The sequence below is a fragment of the Macaca fascicularis genome, chromosome 10 (assembly GCF_037993035.2).
Source record: "Macaca fascicularis isolate 582-1 chromosome 10, T2T-MFA8v1.1".
NCBI lineage: Eukaryota > Metazoa > Chordata > Mammalia > Primates > Cercopithecidae > Macaca > Macaca fascicularis.
Genome location: NC_088384.1, coordinates 67,333,294 through 67,350,986, shown reverse-complemented (window position 1 = coordinate 67,350,986; position 17,693 = coordinate 67,333,294). Strand labels below are relative to the sequence as shown.

The following is a 17,693-nucleotide window of genomic DNA, read 5'->3' as shown; positions in this document are numbered from 1 at the left end:
TGCTATTGTCATGCAAAAGCAGCCATAGACAATATGTAAATGATCAGGCTTGGCTGTGTTTCAATACAACTTTACTCAGAAACAGATGGCAGGATGGATTTCATCTGCAAGCCAGACTTTGCCAACCCCTGATATAATGTAAGCCTGCAGTCCTCAAAAAATAAGGCCTAGAGGTTGCACTCCCCAACCCCAAGGCTCAGGGGGATCTCCACCTGTAAAAGGGAGTGATACTTCCTCTCCTAACAACCAACAGCTGCCTCTCCGCAGTGCTTCGGCCTCTTACCCATCAGGATGCTACTTAGGAAGCATCTGCTTCAGTTTTAGGGTGTCCCAGAGGCACTGACTCCCAGAACCCGCTACTGGATGAATCCATAGGATTCATCCCCATGGTGCCAGGAGAAAAGAGAACTCAAGGTCTTCCAGCCTCACTCTTCACCAGATACTCAAGTCCCATACCCATCTTCCCACCCCCTAAATAAAGTATCTTACAAGCTATTAACTGGAGATAAAGAGAGGAGCAAAGATTAGGTGGGGAAAAAATGAAAGGCTGTAGAAAGGTAGGGGAGAGAAGAGGTAGAGAGTAAGGTGTTTAAATGCAGAGGAAAGAGAAGTAGCTAAAGAAGCGTGACAGACAGAATAAGATCCTTGGAGAAGGGTCATGTTCCACAGAAGGGAGCCAGGACTCAGCTGGGCTGCCACACGCCACACTCCAGGGAGAGTCACTTCATTCGTAGACTAGGTGAATGGTACCTCCTGGAGTTGTGCAGTGCACGGCCTGCACAACAGTACACAGCATAATTACCTCTGCAGTGATGAGGGCCAGAATGGTGTCCTGAGATCAGCACTAGGAATTGGGCTGTTTTAAAGCACGTGTCTAAAGACAATATTAGGATCTTGAGGGAACTGGTAGAATGTGAAGTGACTCAGGAATAAATGGACAGCCTCCATGTCCACTGGGGTGAACTTGAGCATGCATCCACCCATCGCCCAAATGGAACGGCCATTTTTCAGCTCCAGTAGATTGTTGTTTGGTCATACTGTGTCATCTCATTTTCCAGGAGGAGCTAGAAATTCAGATTTCAATTTGAAAATGACAAACAAAGCAACTTCTGCTTTTTCACTGTTGGCAACAAACTTAAAGTTCTTTTGTAAATATCCTCGGAAGCCAAGTTAACCAATGAACTCCCAATTCACCACCTATGGTTTAGCCATGTTACCTGTGTTTAGAATTTAGGTTTCACCAACCAAGATATATAAGACAGGGACTGGAGAATATAACTCATATAAGACATCATATAAGACGGGGCTGGAGAATGTAACTCCAGCAGTAAAACAGTCACCGAACTGAAAATGCTTATGCAGACTAGGGGAATTCTTAGCCCCACGGAGAAGCTTCTGTCAGAGGAAAACAGGATTCTTTTGAAGCCAATAATGAACAAAGGTGTCTGCAGCCTGGGCAGGAGAGTGTCCTCCATGGAGCCATGCAGTGTGGATATGAAGGGGCTGTATTCATTGGCTGTGAGGGAAGCCAGATTCTTGGGTTCCAACGTTCTAAATATTTCCTAAAGCTTTATTTCTTTTCCCTCCATTAGATCTTCCTGGTCCATAAATCTACCAAAATGCAGAAGAAAGTCCTCTCCCTCCGCCTGCCCTGTGAATTTGGGGCCCCACTCAAGGAATTTGCCATAAAGGAAAGCACATACAGTAAGTGGTCATTGGATGCTCAGGTCCTGACTGACATGAGGGCCGCGGGGCTCTGCAGGGAGTGGAAGTGGAAGGAGCTCTGGTTTTGAGATGGGCAGATATGGGTCTGAGTCTTGGCATTGAATGACTAGGCAGGTAACCTACTCCAGGAGCCTCAGTTTTCTCATCTGTATAATGGGGTGATGGTAACCTCTGAGTTGTTAATGAGTCAAACAACCTGAATATTAAGTGTGCAACCTACTGCATGGCATATGGTAGGGAACTAATAGAGGTTGACTTTCTCTCCGACTACCCAGTTAAGTGGAACACGAATTCGGTTCCCAGGTTTGCCAATGACTAAGTTGCAAGGAGACTGTAGTGAGAGAGCCCTTTTACAGGATCTAATCCTAAAGCATGTGTCTGCACTTCTTCGTGAATAAATAATCCCTGAGCAGACCTGTTCCCTCCAGGCAATCAGTGTTCAGTCTTCTGTGAAATGCAGCTCATCAGAGGCAGAATCCAACCTTTTGACGAATATTTTGAAGGGAGAGTGGTGTTCAGTAGTGTTGGTTTCCTTTCTGCTGTTCCATGATTGGTCATTGGAAATGTGAAGTGTCGGGAGGCCAAGTTGTAAATAAAAAAGGGAACAGGCAGTTCTGATGTACTGCCAGCCTCCAAGAAAGGATCGGAAGATGGATCTGCACATCAAAGGGGGAGGAGTGGGAGGAGCAGGCCTGGAGGAGAGAGCTCAGAAGCAAGAAGGACAGAGCCTGGGATTCCAATCTCTTGCTTCCCGATTTCCCAGCACCTCACCTCCTGCATTTGGAGAAGCTGAAGCTGTAGATGGAGGTCAAGTTCAGGGCTGAGATGAGATTCTACTCAGCCGGGAGGGCACAATCTTGCTGAGCCAAATGACCTTTAACTCAGTCAGTGGAGGGTAAAGCCTGCCAGGCTGACTGTGATCCACCTCCAGCTCAACTGTGAACCTGAATCTCACAAGGCCACAAGGTCATGGATGCCAGGGAAAATCTTCCTCCTGAAAGGCGCACGAGCAGGTGGAACCCAGCCAATAATGTAAATGCATTAGGATGCAACCACAAGGTACATTGCAAACCCACTCTTTGAAAGGTAATGAATTCATATTGAGTTAATAATGTGTTAGGTGAATTGATAATGAATTTATATTAAGTGAATTAATTGAGGAATTCTGAATTGACTTTTGAAAGTCTGTGAGGGGCTGGGCACCGTGGCTCACACCTGTAATCCTAGCACTTTGGGAGGCCAAGGCCAGAGCGTTGTTTGAGCTCAGGAGTTTGAGACCAGCCTGGGCAACGTGGCAAAACTCCATCTCTACAAAAAAAAGAAAAAATAAAATTAGCCAGGCATGGTGGCACACGCCTGTAGTCCCAGCTACTCAGGAGGCTGAGGTGGGATCACTTAAGTGCAGTGAGCCATGATCGTGCCACTGCACTCCAACCTAGGCGACAGAGCCAGACTGTGTCTTAAAAATGAAAAAACAGCCCAACAGAAAATATATATGTAAAAGTCCACGAGGCAAGACGCCACAGATCTAACTGGTTTTGAAATTCCTCCCTAATGTCCAAAGTGGAGCACGGGATGTGTTGGTCGGAAGCCACTTCCTTTCCTCTTCCAGAAGTGTGGGCAATGTGTGTAGAAGCTTCCTGGTTATTCATTGAGGTCCTTGTGGCCAAAGGTTTTTCCCCCATAATTTGACGAGGCCTCTATCACTTCCCTAATTCTCTCCAGGTGACTTCAAGTGGTTAATAGAGCTTGTTTAAATAAAGCATTAGCCTGGTCATAACTAGTTACCACAGGCCTGGGTCCCACTGCAATGGCCCCTTCCCAGCCAGGGCCTGTTTATTTTCTCTGTGAATTGAGGTGAAGGAAGGACTTGCTATAAAAACATTCAGGGAGGCTGAGGTAGGCAGATCACTTGAGGCCAGGGGTTCGAGACCAGCCTGGGCAACATGGCGAAACCCCATCTCTACTAAAAACACAAAAATTAACCAGGTGTGGTGGCGCAAGCCTGTAATCCTATCTGCTCAGAAGGCTGAGGCAGGAGAATCCCTTGAACCCAGGAGGCGGAGGTTACAGTGAGCCGAGATCGTGCCATTGCACGCCAGCCTAGGCAACAGAGCAATACTCTATCTCAAATAAATAAATATTCAGATATTTTGTCATAACTTACGGACAGTGCAGCTTAATAATGAACAATATCTCATATTTGGATACAGTGCTTTCACATAAATTATTTCATTTTTTAAAATTTCAGCTCCCCACACCACCCTTCTGGGAGATAAGGAAAGTACTGTTAGAGTCCATTTTCCAGATGAGAAAACCAAGGCTTGGAGAAGCTAATCTGCTCCAAATCAGTTCTCTCCTACTTAACTCTACAAATGGTGGCACACATGTGTGTTTGTTGTTTCTGTGTGTCTGTGATGGTATATGTGTAGCGGTATGGATAGTTTTTGGGAGTGCTACAGAAATAAACAAAATAATACAAAAAAGTAAATAAGCGGCTGGGCGCAGTGGCTCACGCCTGTAATCCCAGCACTTTGGGAGGCTGAGGTGGGCGGATTGCCGGAGGTCAGCAGTTCAAGACCAGCCTGACATGGAGAAACCCCATCTCTACTAAAAATACAAAATTAGCCAGGCCTGTTGGTACATACCTGTAATCCCAGCTACTTGGGAGGCTTAGACAGGAGAATCGCTTGAACCCGGGAGGTGGAGGTTGCAGTGAGCCGAGATCGCGCCACTGCACTCCAGCCTGGGCAACAACAGCGAAACTCTGTCTCAAAAAGAAACAAAGCAAATAAGCAAAATAAATGAGGGTATGGAGTGAGAAGAAACGCATCGGATTGAGGAAATCTTCATAAAACTGAGGATATTTCACTGTTAGGAGGAATAACAGTGTGAGTTGCTCAGCTGAGGTTGCGTGGCGGCTGGCTGGCAAATTCATGAGTATTTGAAGTCAGACCACTTGCTGCTCCAGATTTGGAAGATGAGCAAAATACCACACCATCTTGCCACTATGTGTCTTCTTTTTTTTTTTTTTTTTTTTGAGACAGATTCTTGCTCTGTCACCCAGGCTAGAGTGCGGTGGCTCGATGTTGGCTCACTGCAGCCTCCTCCCAGGTTCAAGTGATTCTCCTGTCTCAGCCTCCCGAATAGCTGGGATTACAGGCGTGTGCCACCACATCCAGCTAATTTTTGTATTTTTAGTAGAGATGAGTTTTTGCCATGTTGGCCAGGCTGGTCTTGAACTCCTGACCTCAGGTGATCCACCCACCTTGGCCTCACAAAGTGCTGGGATTACAGGCACAAGCCACTGCAGCCAGCCCAGAATATGTCTTCTGTGTTAGAAAATGTGTACACTGGCGCAGGGGTGGAGGGGGGGAACAACACTCCAAGTAAATGGGTTTTAGAATTTTTGTTTTAAAAAAAAAGTGAGAGAGAGAGAGAGAGAAAAAAAAAAGAGAGATGTAGTCTCACTGTAATGCCCAGGCTGGTCTCAAACTCCTGGGCTCAGGAGATCCTCCCTCCCCGGCCTCCCAAAGTGCTGGGATTATAGGCATGAGCCACTATGCCCGGCCAGTTTTGGAATCTTTCATGTTGAATTTAACCAAAAGCTAATTTTGGGGAACCTCGTTGTATCCTCCCAGCTCTACATTCCTTCTCCCGTGTGCTTTTATCACAGTTGCCCTGTTATGACAAAAAGGAGTGACCAAGGAAGTGTGTGTCCTAGGAGGGTCAAGGGATCAAGGGGAGTAGGTGTCTTGGTGTTCCCCAAGCCCTGTCCTGTGCTGATACAATCCAGACAGACTGGCCCCTTGTCCCCTGCCCTTTGTGTTCTGAAGCTAAAAAAAAAAAAAAAAAGACAGTTGTGCAACTTGAGTCTGTCCTGGTCTGTTTACCAAGCACTGGAGCATGTGCTCGGAATGAGTCAAGCGATGAACTTCCAGATCATCGACTGTTTACCGGTGGCCACTGGCTGACATGCCTCCTCTGCACAGCTGGTTCTGATAAGCCACACGGTAGTTTGTTTGAGAATACTCAGATGGTCCCACACACGTGGTGTTAGGGGGCTCTTCCTGTCCCAGAAGGTGCTCAGGGAGAATCAGCTGCTTTCTGAAATCTCTTTTCCAGCCTTTTCCCTGGAAGGCTCAGGAATCAGTTTTGCAGATTTATTCCGGCTCATTGCTTTCTACTGCATCAGCAGGTAAGGCCTTTTCCTCTCATATGGTTTCTACGCCCTGTTTGGTGTGTGGGATATAATTAGCCTGAGGTTTCTTAAAGGATCTAGGAGGCTGGCCACCTATTTGATGTTGGTAGAGTAAGACTGGTTACTTAAGTAAAATGTTCACCAAGTGAACAGGTTCACCAAGTTCACACCATGCCAGGCTTCAGGTCAAAACAACTACCCCAACCCCTCCAAACATAAATTCTCCTTCATATGATTATTTCTTCAAGCTGCTCCCAAGGCTCCTTTCAGCCAGACCCATCAAGCAGGAAACATGCACACATGCACACACGTGCACACACGCACACACACACATACACACAGAAAGGGACTGAGCATGCAAACCTGTGACATTGAAAGGTTCATGATAATGCCTCTGAAAACTCTGCAAGGGATGGAGTTCATTCTACAAATGTGGGTTCTTTAAACCGGCCCGTCAGTCTTGTCCTTCAGGCCAACTGGGTACTCACGTCCTTTTCATAACCAAAGCACCTATTTTGTTCTACACAACATTAACTCCAAAATCAGATTCTTTTTTCCTTTTTCTTTTTTTTTTTTTTTTTCCTTTAAGACGAAGTCTCACTCTGTCACCCAGGAGGCTGGAGTACAGTGGCACAATCTCAGCTCACTACAACCTCTGCCTCCCAGGATCAAGCAATTCTCCCGACTCAGCCTCCTGAGTAGCTGAGATTACAGGCGCCTGCCACTATGCCTGACTAATTTTTTGTATTTTTAGTAGAGACGGGGTTTCACCATGTTGGCCAGGCTGGTCTTGAACTCCTAAACTCAGGTGATTCACCCGCTTTGGCCTCCCAAAGTGCTGGGATTATAGGTGTGAGCCACCGCACCCGGCCCAAAATCAGAATATTCACCAGAGTAAACAGAGTGTGAAAGGCTTTCTTTTTTTTTTTCCATTTTTTTTTTTCTTTTTAGCAATAACAGTTTTTTCACATCAAGTGTTTTTTCAGTAATTAAGATCAAAATTCTTGTTATTTGCAGGGATTGGCATTGCCTCCTCTTATGGGGCTGGACTCAATTTGACCTTTTCTGTCTGTCCATGGCCGCTGATATGGCAGAGACAGGAAAATGTGTTACTAGGATGTTTTCAGACATGACTTCTCACAGCAATCACACATATAGGCTGGGGACTTTATTTGAGTTTGGCTCAGTTTATTTTAATTTAAGGATTAGGTTGTTTCTCAAAGTCTAAGTGCCTGTTGACTAGACTCTGCCAGAGGGCAGGAGGCACTACGCTCTTTTTTTTTTTTTTTTTTTTGAGCTGGAGTTTTGCTTTTGTTGCCCAGGCTGGGGTGCAATGGTGTGATCTTGGTTCACTGCAACCTCCACCTCCTGGGTTCAAGCGATTCTCCTGCTTCAGTCTCCTGAGTAGCTGGGATTACAGGCATGCACCACCATGCCCAGCTAATTTTTGTATTTTTAGTAGAGACAGGGATTCACCATGTTGGCCAGGCTGGTCTCGAACTCCTGACAGGCAATCTGCCCCCCTCGGCCTCCCAAAGTGCTTACAGGCATGAGCCACCGTGCCCAGCCGGGAGCCACTAAGCTCTTTACCCCTGAAGTCTCCAGGTCAGCTGAAGCCACATAATAAATGGCCTCAGGAAGGGGAGGCACTTCCAGAGGAGGAATTCAGTGCTGCTTACGAGCAGGAGGAAAGTGAGGGCTTCACTGAGAATGGGACCAGTACCTGGGAGCACCTCACAAGAGGATGCAACCTGCCTGCCATGATTTGGGCAGGATCACTTGAGCCTGTGTAAGGAAATGTGCTGCCCAAAGAGAGGAGGCTGGTGCAGAAGCACAGCCCCCGACACACACACACTCTCTCTCTCTCTCTCATCCCCAGGGAAGCACACCTGGTCTGGCCTAAAGTCAACCAGTTTGGAGGAGTAAGTATCAATGCTAACATGTTGGCCAGAGGTGAAGTCAGCTGATGTTTACTTTTCACAGTTTGCTTTTTGGTAATTGTGGAGTTGTTGGGAAAAATCATTACACCGACAAAGCAATATTTGGCAATAGCATAGAAAAGTTACCATCAGTGTTCATGGTAGACTGGAGGGCCAGCTGTCCAGGACTGTTTAAAGATCCAAGGAGATAAAGTATATGGAAACCTTATAAACTATAAAGCTTGATACCAATATATAAGGTACTTAGAGGAAAACTCCAACATTGATGTTTTGCAGCTAGGAAGGCCAAGATGAATTTCTCGGTTTGTTCCAAAATGCAAAGATACTGGATGTTTTTGTTTCTCTTTCTATGCTACTCATCTATGTTCTTGGCAATTGGTAGTTGATTTACCCAGTCTTACAAGAATATTTGTGACATTTTTTAGTTGGTTGTTATTATATAAATATATTCAAGTAAAGAAAATGATTGGATTATTGGTTCTGGTGTTTCACATAGCACGAATATGCAAATATGCATTGCACAGGAGAATTCGTGAATCAATAAACATAGGATTTGCCATGGTGGGAAGGCTCACTGAAAAGTGTTGTTGAGAATACAGATAGTGACTGCACATCTTCGCCCCCAATGCCTGGCAGCACTCTGTTGATTTGGTGTTATCAGTGTAGTAACGAGAGTACTAGAGTCATTTGGAGTCTTGTTAAAATGCAGAATCCGGTTCAGTGGGTCTGGGGTGGTACCTGAGATTTTGCATTTCCAGCAAACTCCCAGGGGATGAGGCTGATGCTGCTTGTCCTCAGACCAGAATAGAGGAATAGAGGAAATCATAATTTTAGGGGTCTTCTATATCTGTGCTAAGCACCATACATACATATTTCTAATCCTCATGGCAACCCTGTAAATTAGGATGATGAAAACACTGAGGCAGAAAAAGTGAAGCACGTGCCCACAATCATTCAATCAGTGACAGTTGTGGGAGTTGAACTCAGGCCTGCCTTAATGCCAAAGCCCATATTTTCCCACCATACTATTCAGCTGCACAGACCTTAGGGCCCAACACATCTGGGTTTCGACCCTCACTTCGCCTCCATTAGCTCTGCGAGGGTGTGCTAGGGACCTCACCTGTCTGCGTCATCATCTGCTCCTGATCCACAGAATGAGGAAATCACGGCTTCCTCCCAGGGCTGTTGCAGGCCCCACACGAGTTACAGTGCCTGCTGTAATTTAATAGTAGTTGCCCGATGATCTTTGTCCCCTCCCCTTTAGAAATCTATGTATAGAGCAAAGTTAAACAAAATAAATCTAGACTGTACATGTTTTAAGTCTTGGGTGAAGCATTTATATCGAAGATGATGGCTTTTGTTTGTCTGTTATGCAAGCTTTAGAATTGAGGCCCCTTTCTTTAATAGGATATAAGGGAAAGGCATCCCTGTGTGAGTGTGTGTGTCCGCACACGCACGTGCTTGTGTGTGTTCATGTGTTTGTGAAGATGCTGGGATGCTCCCTGGTTGGCACAGTGGGAGAGGATGCATATACAACATCTAATTTTCTAGTAGATCAAAGCCTGAAAGCATCCATTAACCAAGGACAGGTGTGGCTTCCTGTCATATATCATTAAGAAAAATCCAAACCAGTCACATGATATTTAAGCTCCAGGTACTGCATTGAGCAAGGTAAAAGCTTAATATAAACATAGGTTGGTTTTGTTGTATGCAGTTTTTCCCCCAAATTGTCTGAGGAAAGTAGATTTTAATTAAGTTGGTCCGGCCATACAAACATATATTTACAGGCTAGTTTGGTGTTACAAGGTTCTGGTTCCCATTAATCTTCATTTGAGATTATCATCAGGGTTGCCGCCCTGCCAGGTCAGCCAGCAGCTATTACAGACACAGCCATCCCCTGCAGTGCTGCCTGCTTCATCTCAAGCAGACACAAGTGGCCAAGCAAAGGGGGTGCTCACAACATTTGAGGACAAATGAAAGGTCTCGTGGAAGGAAGAGGTGATCTGGGCCTGACCCCCAAGAAAGAGCAGCCTCCTGGCTTTACCTTAGCAGAATAGTACCGTGTCAAAACATTCTTGTTTTTTTTTTTTTTTCTCTTTTCATTGACTTACTAATTTGTCATTCATTGTTAACAGCTTCCATGGCTCCAAAATTCTCCAGTCATCCAGATTTAATCTGGTTTATCCAAGAATGTTGCCTAATTTTACTGTAAACAATAGGTTGTTTGGTATCATTATTCTTGCCAGTGGAAATTCTCAGCATGTCTCATGATGACAAAATCCAGGCAGGACTCCAAGTTTTGTTCCTTAGTAGCACCTTCCAGCCACAGTGGCCTCCTTGATGTTCTTCATCCATGCCAGACCCTCCCCACCCCAGGGCCTTTGCACCTGCTGCTCATGCTGCCTGGAAGTTCCTTCCCCTCTGATTTAACCCCTGGCCACCATTAGATCTTCAGTCAAATGCTGCCTGCTCATGAAGCCTTGTCTGGTCACCTTCACACTCAAACACTCTTTGTTCTCCTTTCCTGCTTCACTTTTATCCATGTCATGCATCTCCTTCTCGTAGATTCTGTCAATTGTGTATTTGTTTATTATCTATCGGTATCCCCTGACGTGGAGCTCCATGCAGGTAGGAATTTCCGTCTGTTTTGTTTCCAGCCCCTGATGCAATGTCTGGCACATCGCAGATGATCATAAACATCTGTGGAATAAATGAATGAATAATTATTTCTTTGTAAGACTACTGTCACCACTGGAAAAAAAAAAAACAAACCCTCCCTTTTGATTAAGTCACCATAGTTATTGAATATTCATTCATTCATTCATTCATTCATTCAAAAGCACTTTCTGCCGTCTGTGTCAGGACAGCGTCGTGCTTTGCCCTGTGGGGAATTCATCAGTGCTTAGAGCATGGTCCTAACCTTTGTGTATGAACATGAGCAAATGTTTAAGTCTGCCTTTGCCCTTTCCAAGCAAGCAAGTCATGGCCCATGGCTGTGGCAGGCCCCTGATGCTGGCTGGGTTCTCTCCTGTTGGATCTGTTGCTCTCTCTGCCATGTGTGTTTATTTATCTGCACATGGCACCACGCTGCTTGGGTGCTGGGGTTATTGGCATGAGGGACCTTAGACTTGCTTTCCCGTTCAAAGTCCGGTCTAGGGTCCGGCAGCATCAGCCTCCTCTAAGAGCTTGGCAGAAATGCCAAATCTCCAGTTCCTCCCAGACCTCTGGAATCAGAGGATGCAGTATAAGAAGACCCTGGGTATTTATCTGTACATTGGAGAAGCTCTGCCTCCAAACACAGGAGAAAGTTTTGTCTCCAGCACACCAAGGCCAATGTGTGGGCTCTAATGGGAAGGTTTCATAAGTAAAGGCAACAGATACTCATTGAGAGCCTGCAGTGTGCAAGGCAATGGGCTAATTCATCTCAGTTTAGGATTCCACATTCCTGCCCAGGCAGTTTCGGGCCAACATTCACATGGGCATGCAGCGAATTGGTACATAGTGTTTTATATGCGTGCCAGATCTGCCAACAGAGTCAGCAATTCTGATGTAAACTCTACATACCTTTTAGCTACTCAGCAGGGCAATTGGGTCCCTACTTTGATACTGAAACTATGCTGGCTTTTCTCTCAGCCTGTCCTGAGTGTGATAATGAGACAGGAATTGTAAGTGTTAAGTTTTACCACCAGGAAAGATAACGTCTGGTTGATATGGTATGGTGTCCACTTAGGACATTTTAAACAGTTTCAGCTAAAACATCTCTATGATGAAAATAAACACCAGATAGAAACCAGACATGTAATTACAAACATTCTCTCTTTTTCTGAACAATCAGGGATGTTCTGCCGTTTACCTTGAAGTTGCCTTATGCCATTTCAACAGCCAAGTCGGAGGCTCAGCTTGAAGAACTGGCCCAGATGGGACTAAGTAAGTGTGTGCCCCCTGCCTAGGTCTATCTAAAAATGAATCCACAGAGCAGAGTCAATGGTGGGCTCAGTGAGGCTACATTGCTCCGTCAGTCTCTCCAACTTCTCCATCAATGAGTTTGGGCTACCCAAAATGTTGATGTCCTCATGTAAACATCTGTAACGTGTTGATGTCTTCCTTTTCTGAGGAATCTTGCTGGGGAGAGGCAGCACTTGACAGAAAGGGAAATCCAGTGTAGTGCATCTCGCATGCATGATTTTTTTTTTTTTTTGAGGGGCACATGGGCATTGATGGCACTTATGTGCTTTGAGGAATTTGACAGCACAGACATCTAGAGTAACATCTGTCCCACTTCCTCTCTCGTCATTCAGTTCTCGTCCTGCTGCTCCGGGCCATGTCCTAACCTGTCGTGGATCCCTCCTCTGGCAGCTGGGTACTTGCTTCCCCGTCCTGCCCCTTTACCGATGTCCCCTAAGTCCCCACAATTCTACCGGACAATAGTTGACAATGGATCAAGACATACAACTCACTCACTTTAACTTCTTTTCTCCATTGCCCTGGGGGAATCTATGTGGGTTTAGCTTTTGCAAAAAATGTTCCTCCTAGATCAAAAGAGGAAATTCTCTTAAGATTTTAGGACTTCACTCACTATGATACTTGACCTAGCAAATAAAAGATGTATGTATTCCTCCTCCAGCGTATTTTTCTCTTAAAGAACTTGTTTTGAAGCGAGTATCATTTCCAGGGAAGCTTCAGAGAGGAGCCTAGGCATGGCTTTGAATTCCCTTCTGCTGAAACTGCTTTTTTTTTTTTTTTTTTTTTTTTTGAGAGGGAGTCTTGCTCTGTCACCCAGGCTGGTGTACAGTGTCGAGATCTCAGCTTACGGCAGACTCTGCTTCCCAGGTCCAAGTGATCCTCTCACCTCAGCCTCCCGAGTAGCTGGGGTTATAGGCGCTCGCCACCACGCCCAGCTAATTTTTGTATTTTTGGTAGAGACGGCGTTTCACCATGTTGGCCAGGAAGGTCTCGAAATCCTGACTTTTGGTGATCCACCCAAAGTGCTGGGATTACAGGCATGCACCACCGTGCTCAGCCATGAAACTTAGACTGTATCTGTAGAAGGATTGCCTTCTGTGTTTCAGGCCTGTCAGATGGCAAGACTGGGTAATGGGATTTGGAAAGAGAACCCTGGTAAAACTCTCAGGCCATAGAAATGTCCCTATTTTTTTTTTTTTTTTTTTTGAGACGGAGTCTCGCTGTGTCGCCCAGGCTGGAGTGCAGTGGCCGGATCTCAGCTCACTGCAAGCTCCGCCTCCCAGGTTCACGCCATTCTCCGGCCTCAGCCTCCCGAGTAGCTGGGACTACAGGTGCCCGCCACCTCGCCCGGCTAGTTTTTTGTATTTCTTAGTAGAGACGGGGTTTCACCGTGTTAGCCAGAATGGTCTCGATCTCCTGACCTCGTGATCCGCCCATCTCGGCCTCCCAAAGTGCTGGGATTACAGGCTTGAGCCACCGCGCCCGGCCAGAAATGTCCCTATTTTAAAGTCAGCACCTTCTTTTGCAGCTAAGTTCTGCATACCTTTGGAGAGGGATTAATATACTTGCTGAAGTTAAGTCAATATTGTCAACTAGATTCCAGGCCTCTTGAAGATGTGCACTGAGTCTCAGTTCTCTCTCCTGACCTCTGTCCACATAGCTCCAGTTTGATGGTCCTGTGTGCATAGTGCTGAAGGACCGGAGTATCAAGGACAACGCTTGTGTTATGCCAAAGAGAGGGGAAAAGAGTTTGCTTCAGTGGCTACTAACCAGAAGCGACTAAGGGCTAATTCACATATATTCGACTTGTGATTCTCAGTGTGTATATTATCCATTTTGTGTAGAGATAGCATATTTTAAAATTCTGTGCCTCAGTAAAAATACTGTTCATCAAACTAATATTTCTCGAGGGTCTGCTTTGTGGCAGACACTGTGCCCCAGACCAAGGACTCAAAGATTAATAAGATCCCCTCTTACTTCCTGGGACCCTACCCACTGCCAATGAGATTTGTAGTATATATGGAGATACATACACACATGAACTAAGTGTACAAAGCCTTACAAAAGTTTTACAGCTGTGACAGTATAAGTCTAAGGAGGACTCAAAGGAGATGGAAGTAGTTTCTCCAAGACCTGCTGTCCTGGCTAATAGAAACATAAGGTTAATCTGTGTGTAATCTGAAATTTTCCAGTAGCCACACAGGTTAAGTTGATTTTAATAATTTATTTTGTTGTATTTAATATATCCAAAACATAATTTCTACATGTAGCCAATATAAAAAAATTTTAAGGTATGAAATGTTTTACATTCTTTTTGTCATACCAGGTATTCAAAACCCAATGTGTATTTTATTTTATTTTATTTATTTATTTTTTTGAGACGGAGTCTCGCTCTGCCGCCCAGGCTGGAGTGCAGTGGAGCGATCTCGGCTCACTGCAAGCTCCGCCTCCCGGGTTCACGCCATTCTCCTGCCTCAGCCTCCCAAGTAGCTGGGACTACAGGCGCCCACCACCACGCCTGGCTAATTTTTGTGTATTTTTAGTAGAGACGGGGTTTCACCATGTTAGCCAGGATGGTCTCGATCTCCTGACCTTGTGATCCGCCTGCCTCGGCCTCCCAAAGTGCTGGGATTACAGGCGTGAGCCACCGCGCCCGGCACAATGTGTATTTTATACTTACAGCACACCTCAACTCAGGCCCTGAATGTTTGTCAGAAATACATGGCTTGTATTTAGATTTCATTAAATTCACAGTTTAAAAAGTAGATTCTCATAACCAAGTTCCAAAGATACTTAAACGTTTTCCAGTGACTGAACTGAGTATCAGTTCTAAAATTTAAATTGAATGACACTGAATGAGATTTGATACTGACTTCCTCAGTTGCACTAGCCGACTGCAAGTACTCAATAGTCACCTGTGGCTGTTGGCTTTCTTGGACAGTGCAGGAGTAGGGAGAGAGAAGGAGAGATGCAGGACAGATTACATAAGGCATGTGACACGGCTGTTACCTCACAGACAAGGCAGGGCCAGGGCTCCCAAAGGGCTTCACCTCAGTCTTCCCGTGCCCAGCCATTCTGGGCCCATGGGAAAGAAATACACTGCAAAGCATAGCTAGAGATAGAGAATACCTATTCCAGACCAGGCCCAGTGGCTCACGCCTGTAATCCCAGCACTTTGGGAGGCCGAGGCAGGTGGATCACCTGAGGTCAGGAGTTCGAGACCAGCCCAGTCAACATGATGAAACCCCGTCTCTCCTAAAAATACAAAAGTTAGCCAGGCATGGTGATATGCGCCTGCAGTCCTAGCTACTTGGGAGGCTGAGGAAGGAGAATCACTTGAACCTGGGAGGTGGTGGTTGCAGTGAGCCAAGATCGTGCCACTGCACGGGCAACAGAGCCAGACTCCGTCTGCCTGGGTGACAGAACCAGACTCCATCTCAAGGGGAAAAAAAAAGAATAACCTATCCCAAATGGAAATTATAACAGGCACCACTGATCACAGCACTACCTCCCTCAACTTATATGGAACACTGAGACTCATCTGCAAGAGGAGACACAAGTAGTACGGATCAATAAGCAATCTGCACTACTTTGCAGGGCATTGCATATTTATGAGCATGGTGAGGAGGTTATATAGGATTTGGGAAGGAAGGGCTCCAAACCACAAAGGTAAATGGTTGGGCCTGCACTGCACATTAAGCTTGCTGTGGTTTTTCTGCTGATGGAACCCATGAATGTAGTTTTCCTCCTTTGGTGGTTTTAATGCTGAATGTGTAAAACCCTAGGCAGATTGTGTAACATCCCCCAGGCCCAGCTGCTGGTCTTGCCCATCAAAGGGGAACTTCAAGGCCCGATTCCTTGACTGGCAGCTGCACCGTGGAGGGCATCCCAGGAGAAGTTGTTGGGAAAGGGTGGTGTTGCTTTGTAAGTCGGTTCAGTTTTTGTAAAGCAAGTCAGGAAGCCCCAGTGACCTTTTTTGAGCTTATATTGGAACAATTCCAGTTCCTTTTTTTCTTCCAACTTACCTGTGAAAAGGCAGGGCTGGAATCCTATGTTGGCCAAGCCATTTCTCCAGGGCTTTGAAGTGGCAGGCCCCTGGAGCTTTCCTGTGAGCCCACAGCTGGGCCTGGCAGGCTTTCTGCCCTTTCCAGTACAGGAATGCAGTAAACCCGAGTACAACGCACCCCCCCACCCCACCCCGCAAGACTCGAGTTGTCATGCAGTGTGCTTTTTTTAATTTGTGAAGGAATGGTCTGAGAGTACCGTATTTACATTCTTGTGTTCACTGATAATGACTTTCAGATTTCTGGAGCTCCCCAGCTGACAGCAAACCCCCGAACCCTCCACCTCCCCATAGGCCTCTGTCCTCCGACGGTGTGTGTCCTGCCTCCCTGCGTCAGCTCTGCCTTATAAATGGAGTGCATTCTATCAAAACCAGGACGCCTTCAGAGCTGGAGTGCAGCCAGACCAACGGGGCCCTGTGCTTTATTAATCCCCTTTTCTTGAAAGTGCACAGCCAGGACCTCAGTGGAGGCCTGAAACGGCCGAGCACAAGGACTCCCAACGCGAATGGCACGGAGCGGACTCGGTCCCCCCCACCCAGGCCCCCGCCACCCGCTATTAATAGTCTCCACACAAGCCCTCGGCTGGCCAGGACTGAAACCCAGACGAGCATGCCAGAAACAGTCAACCATAACAAACATGGGAACGTAGCTCTGCCTGGAACGAAACCAACTCCCATCCCTCCACCCCGGCTGAAGAAGCAGGCTTCTTTTCTGGAAGCAGAGGGCGGCGCAAAGACCTTGAGCGGCGGCCGGCCGGGCGCGGGCCGGGAGCTGGAGCTGGGCACAGCTGGCAGCCCAGGTGGGGTCCCGCCTGAGGCCGCCCCGGGGGATTGCACAAGGGCCCCGCCGCCCAGCTCTGAATCACGGCCCCCGTGCCATGGAGGCCGGCAGCGGCTGAGCGACATGAGCATTTCTACTTCCTCCTCCGACTCGCTGGAGTTCGACCGGAGCATGCCTCTGTTTGGCTACGAGGCGGACACCAACAGCAGCCTGGAGGACTACGAGGGGGAGAGTGACCAGGAGACCATGGCGCCCCCCATCAAGTCCAAAAAGAAAAGGAGCAGCTCCTTCGTGCTGCCCAAGCTCGTCAAGTCCCAGCTGCAGAAGGTGAGCGGGGTGTTCAGCTCCTTCATGACCCCGGAGAAGCGGATGGTCCGCAGGATCGCCGAGCTGTCCCGGGACAAATGCACCTACTTCGGGTGCCTAGTGCAGGACTACGTGAGCTTCCTGCAGGAGAACAAGGAGTGCCACGTGTCCAGCACCGACATGCTGCAGACTATCCGGCAGTTCATGACCCAGGTCAAGAACTATTTGTCTCAGAGCTCGGAGCTGGACCCCCCCATCGAGTCGCTGATCCCTGAAGACCAAATAGGTAAGTCTCCGCTTTTTTAAAATAGAAAATCTATTGTAACTCTGTCCGGGCAGTGCCACCTGTGTTTGTTATTTTTGATGAAGTTTACTCCATCAGAACAACACCCAACTCCACCTTCTCTCCCGGTTTGAATGGAAAAATCAGTTTCTCAAAGTAGGTGCTAACTGCCAGGCTCAAAAATGTTTTTGGAGTGGCAGATTGGGACTGCAGAGTGATTCTATTCAGGGATGGAGTTTGGCCCTCTGTGGGTCCAGCTGCCGCCTGCTGTGGTAACGTGTGTGTGTTACACGGGCTGGGCGTTTCTGGAAGTGTGCTTCTCTGCAGGCTATGCATACATACAAAGGTATTTTTGTTATCTTCTGAGAGGCAGTGGGTATTTTGTTCTGCCTTGGTTGCAAAGGAAACTTTTTATTGAGCTGTATGTAGCG

The 17,693-nt window shown here is 46.8% G+C and overlaps 1 protein-coding gene across 23 annotated transcripts in view; it reads left to right on the top strand.

Moving 5' to 3' along the window:
* Positions 1 to 17,693, top strand: part of RIN2 (Ras and Rab interactor 2) — a 252,492-nt gene that overhangs the window by 207,587 nt on the left and 27,212 nt on the right. For 19 of the 23 annotated variants that reach the window (XR_012419099.1, XM_074004670.1, XM_074004673.1 and 16 more), the window contains 4 exons: positions 1,593 to 1,704; positions 5,851 to 5,923; positions 11,702 to 11,793; positions 16,132 to 17,265. Coding sequence is in view for 22 of the 23 variants with exons in the window: in XM_074004670.1 (XP_073860771.1) it covers positions 1,593 to 1,704; positions 5,851 to 5,923; positions 11,702 to 11,793; positions 16,132 to 17,265 (1,411 nt within the window). In the remaining variant the exon portion in view is untranslated. Of the gene's footprint in view, positions 1 to 1,592; positions 1,705 to 5,850; positions 5,924 to 7,805; positions 7,849 to 11,701; positions 11,794 to 16,131; positions 17,266 to 17,693 lie in introns of all 23 variants that reach the window. The other 4 variants (XM_074004674.1, XM_074004676.1, XM_065522714.2 and 1 more) reach the window with 2 other exon arrangements.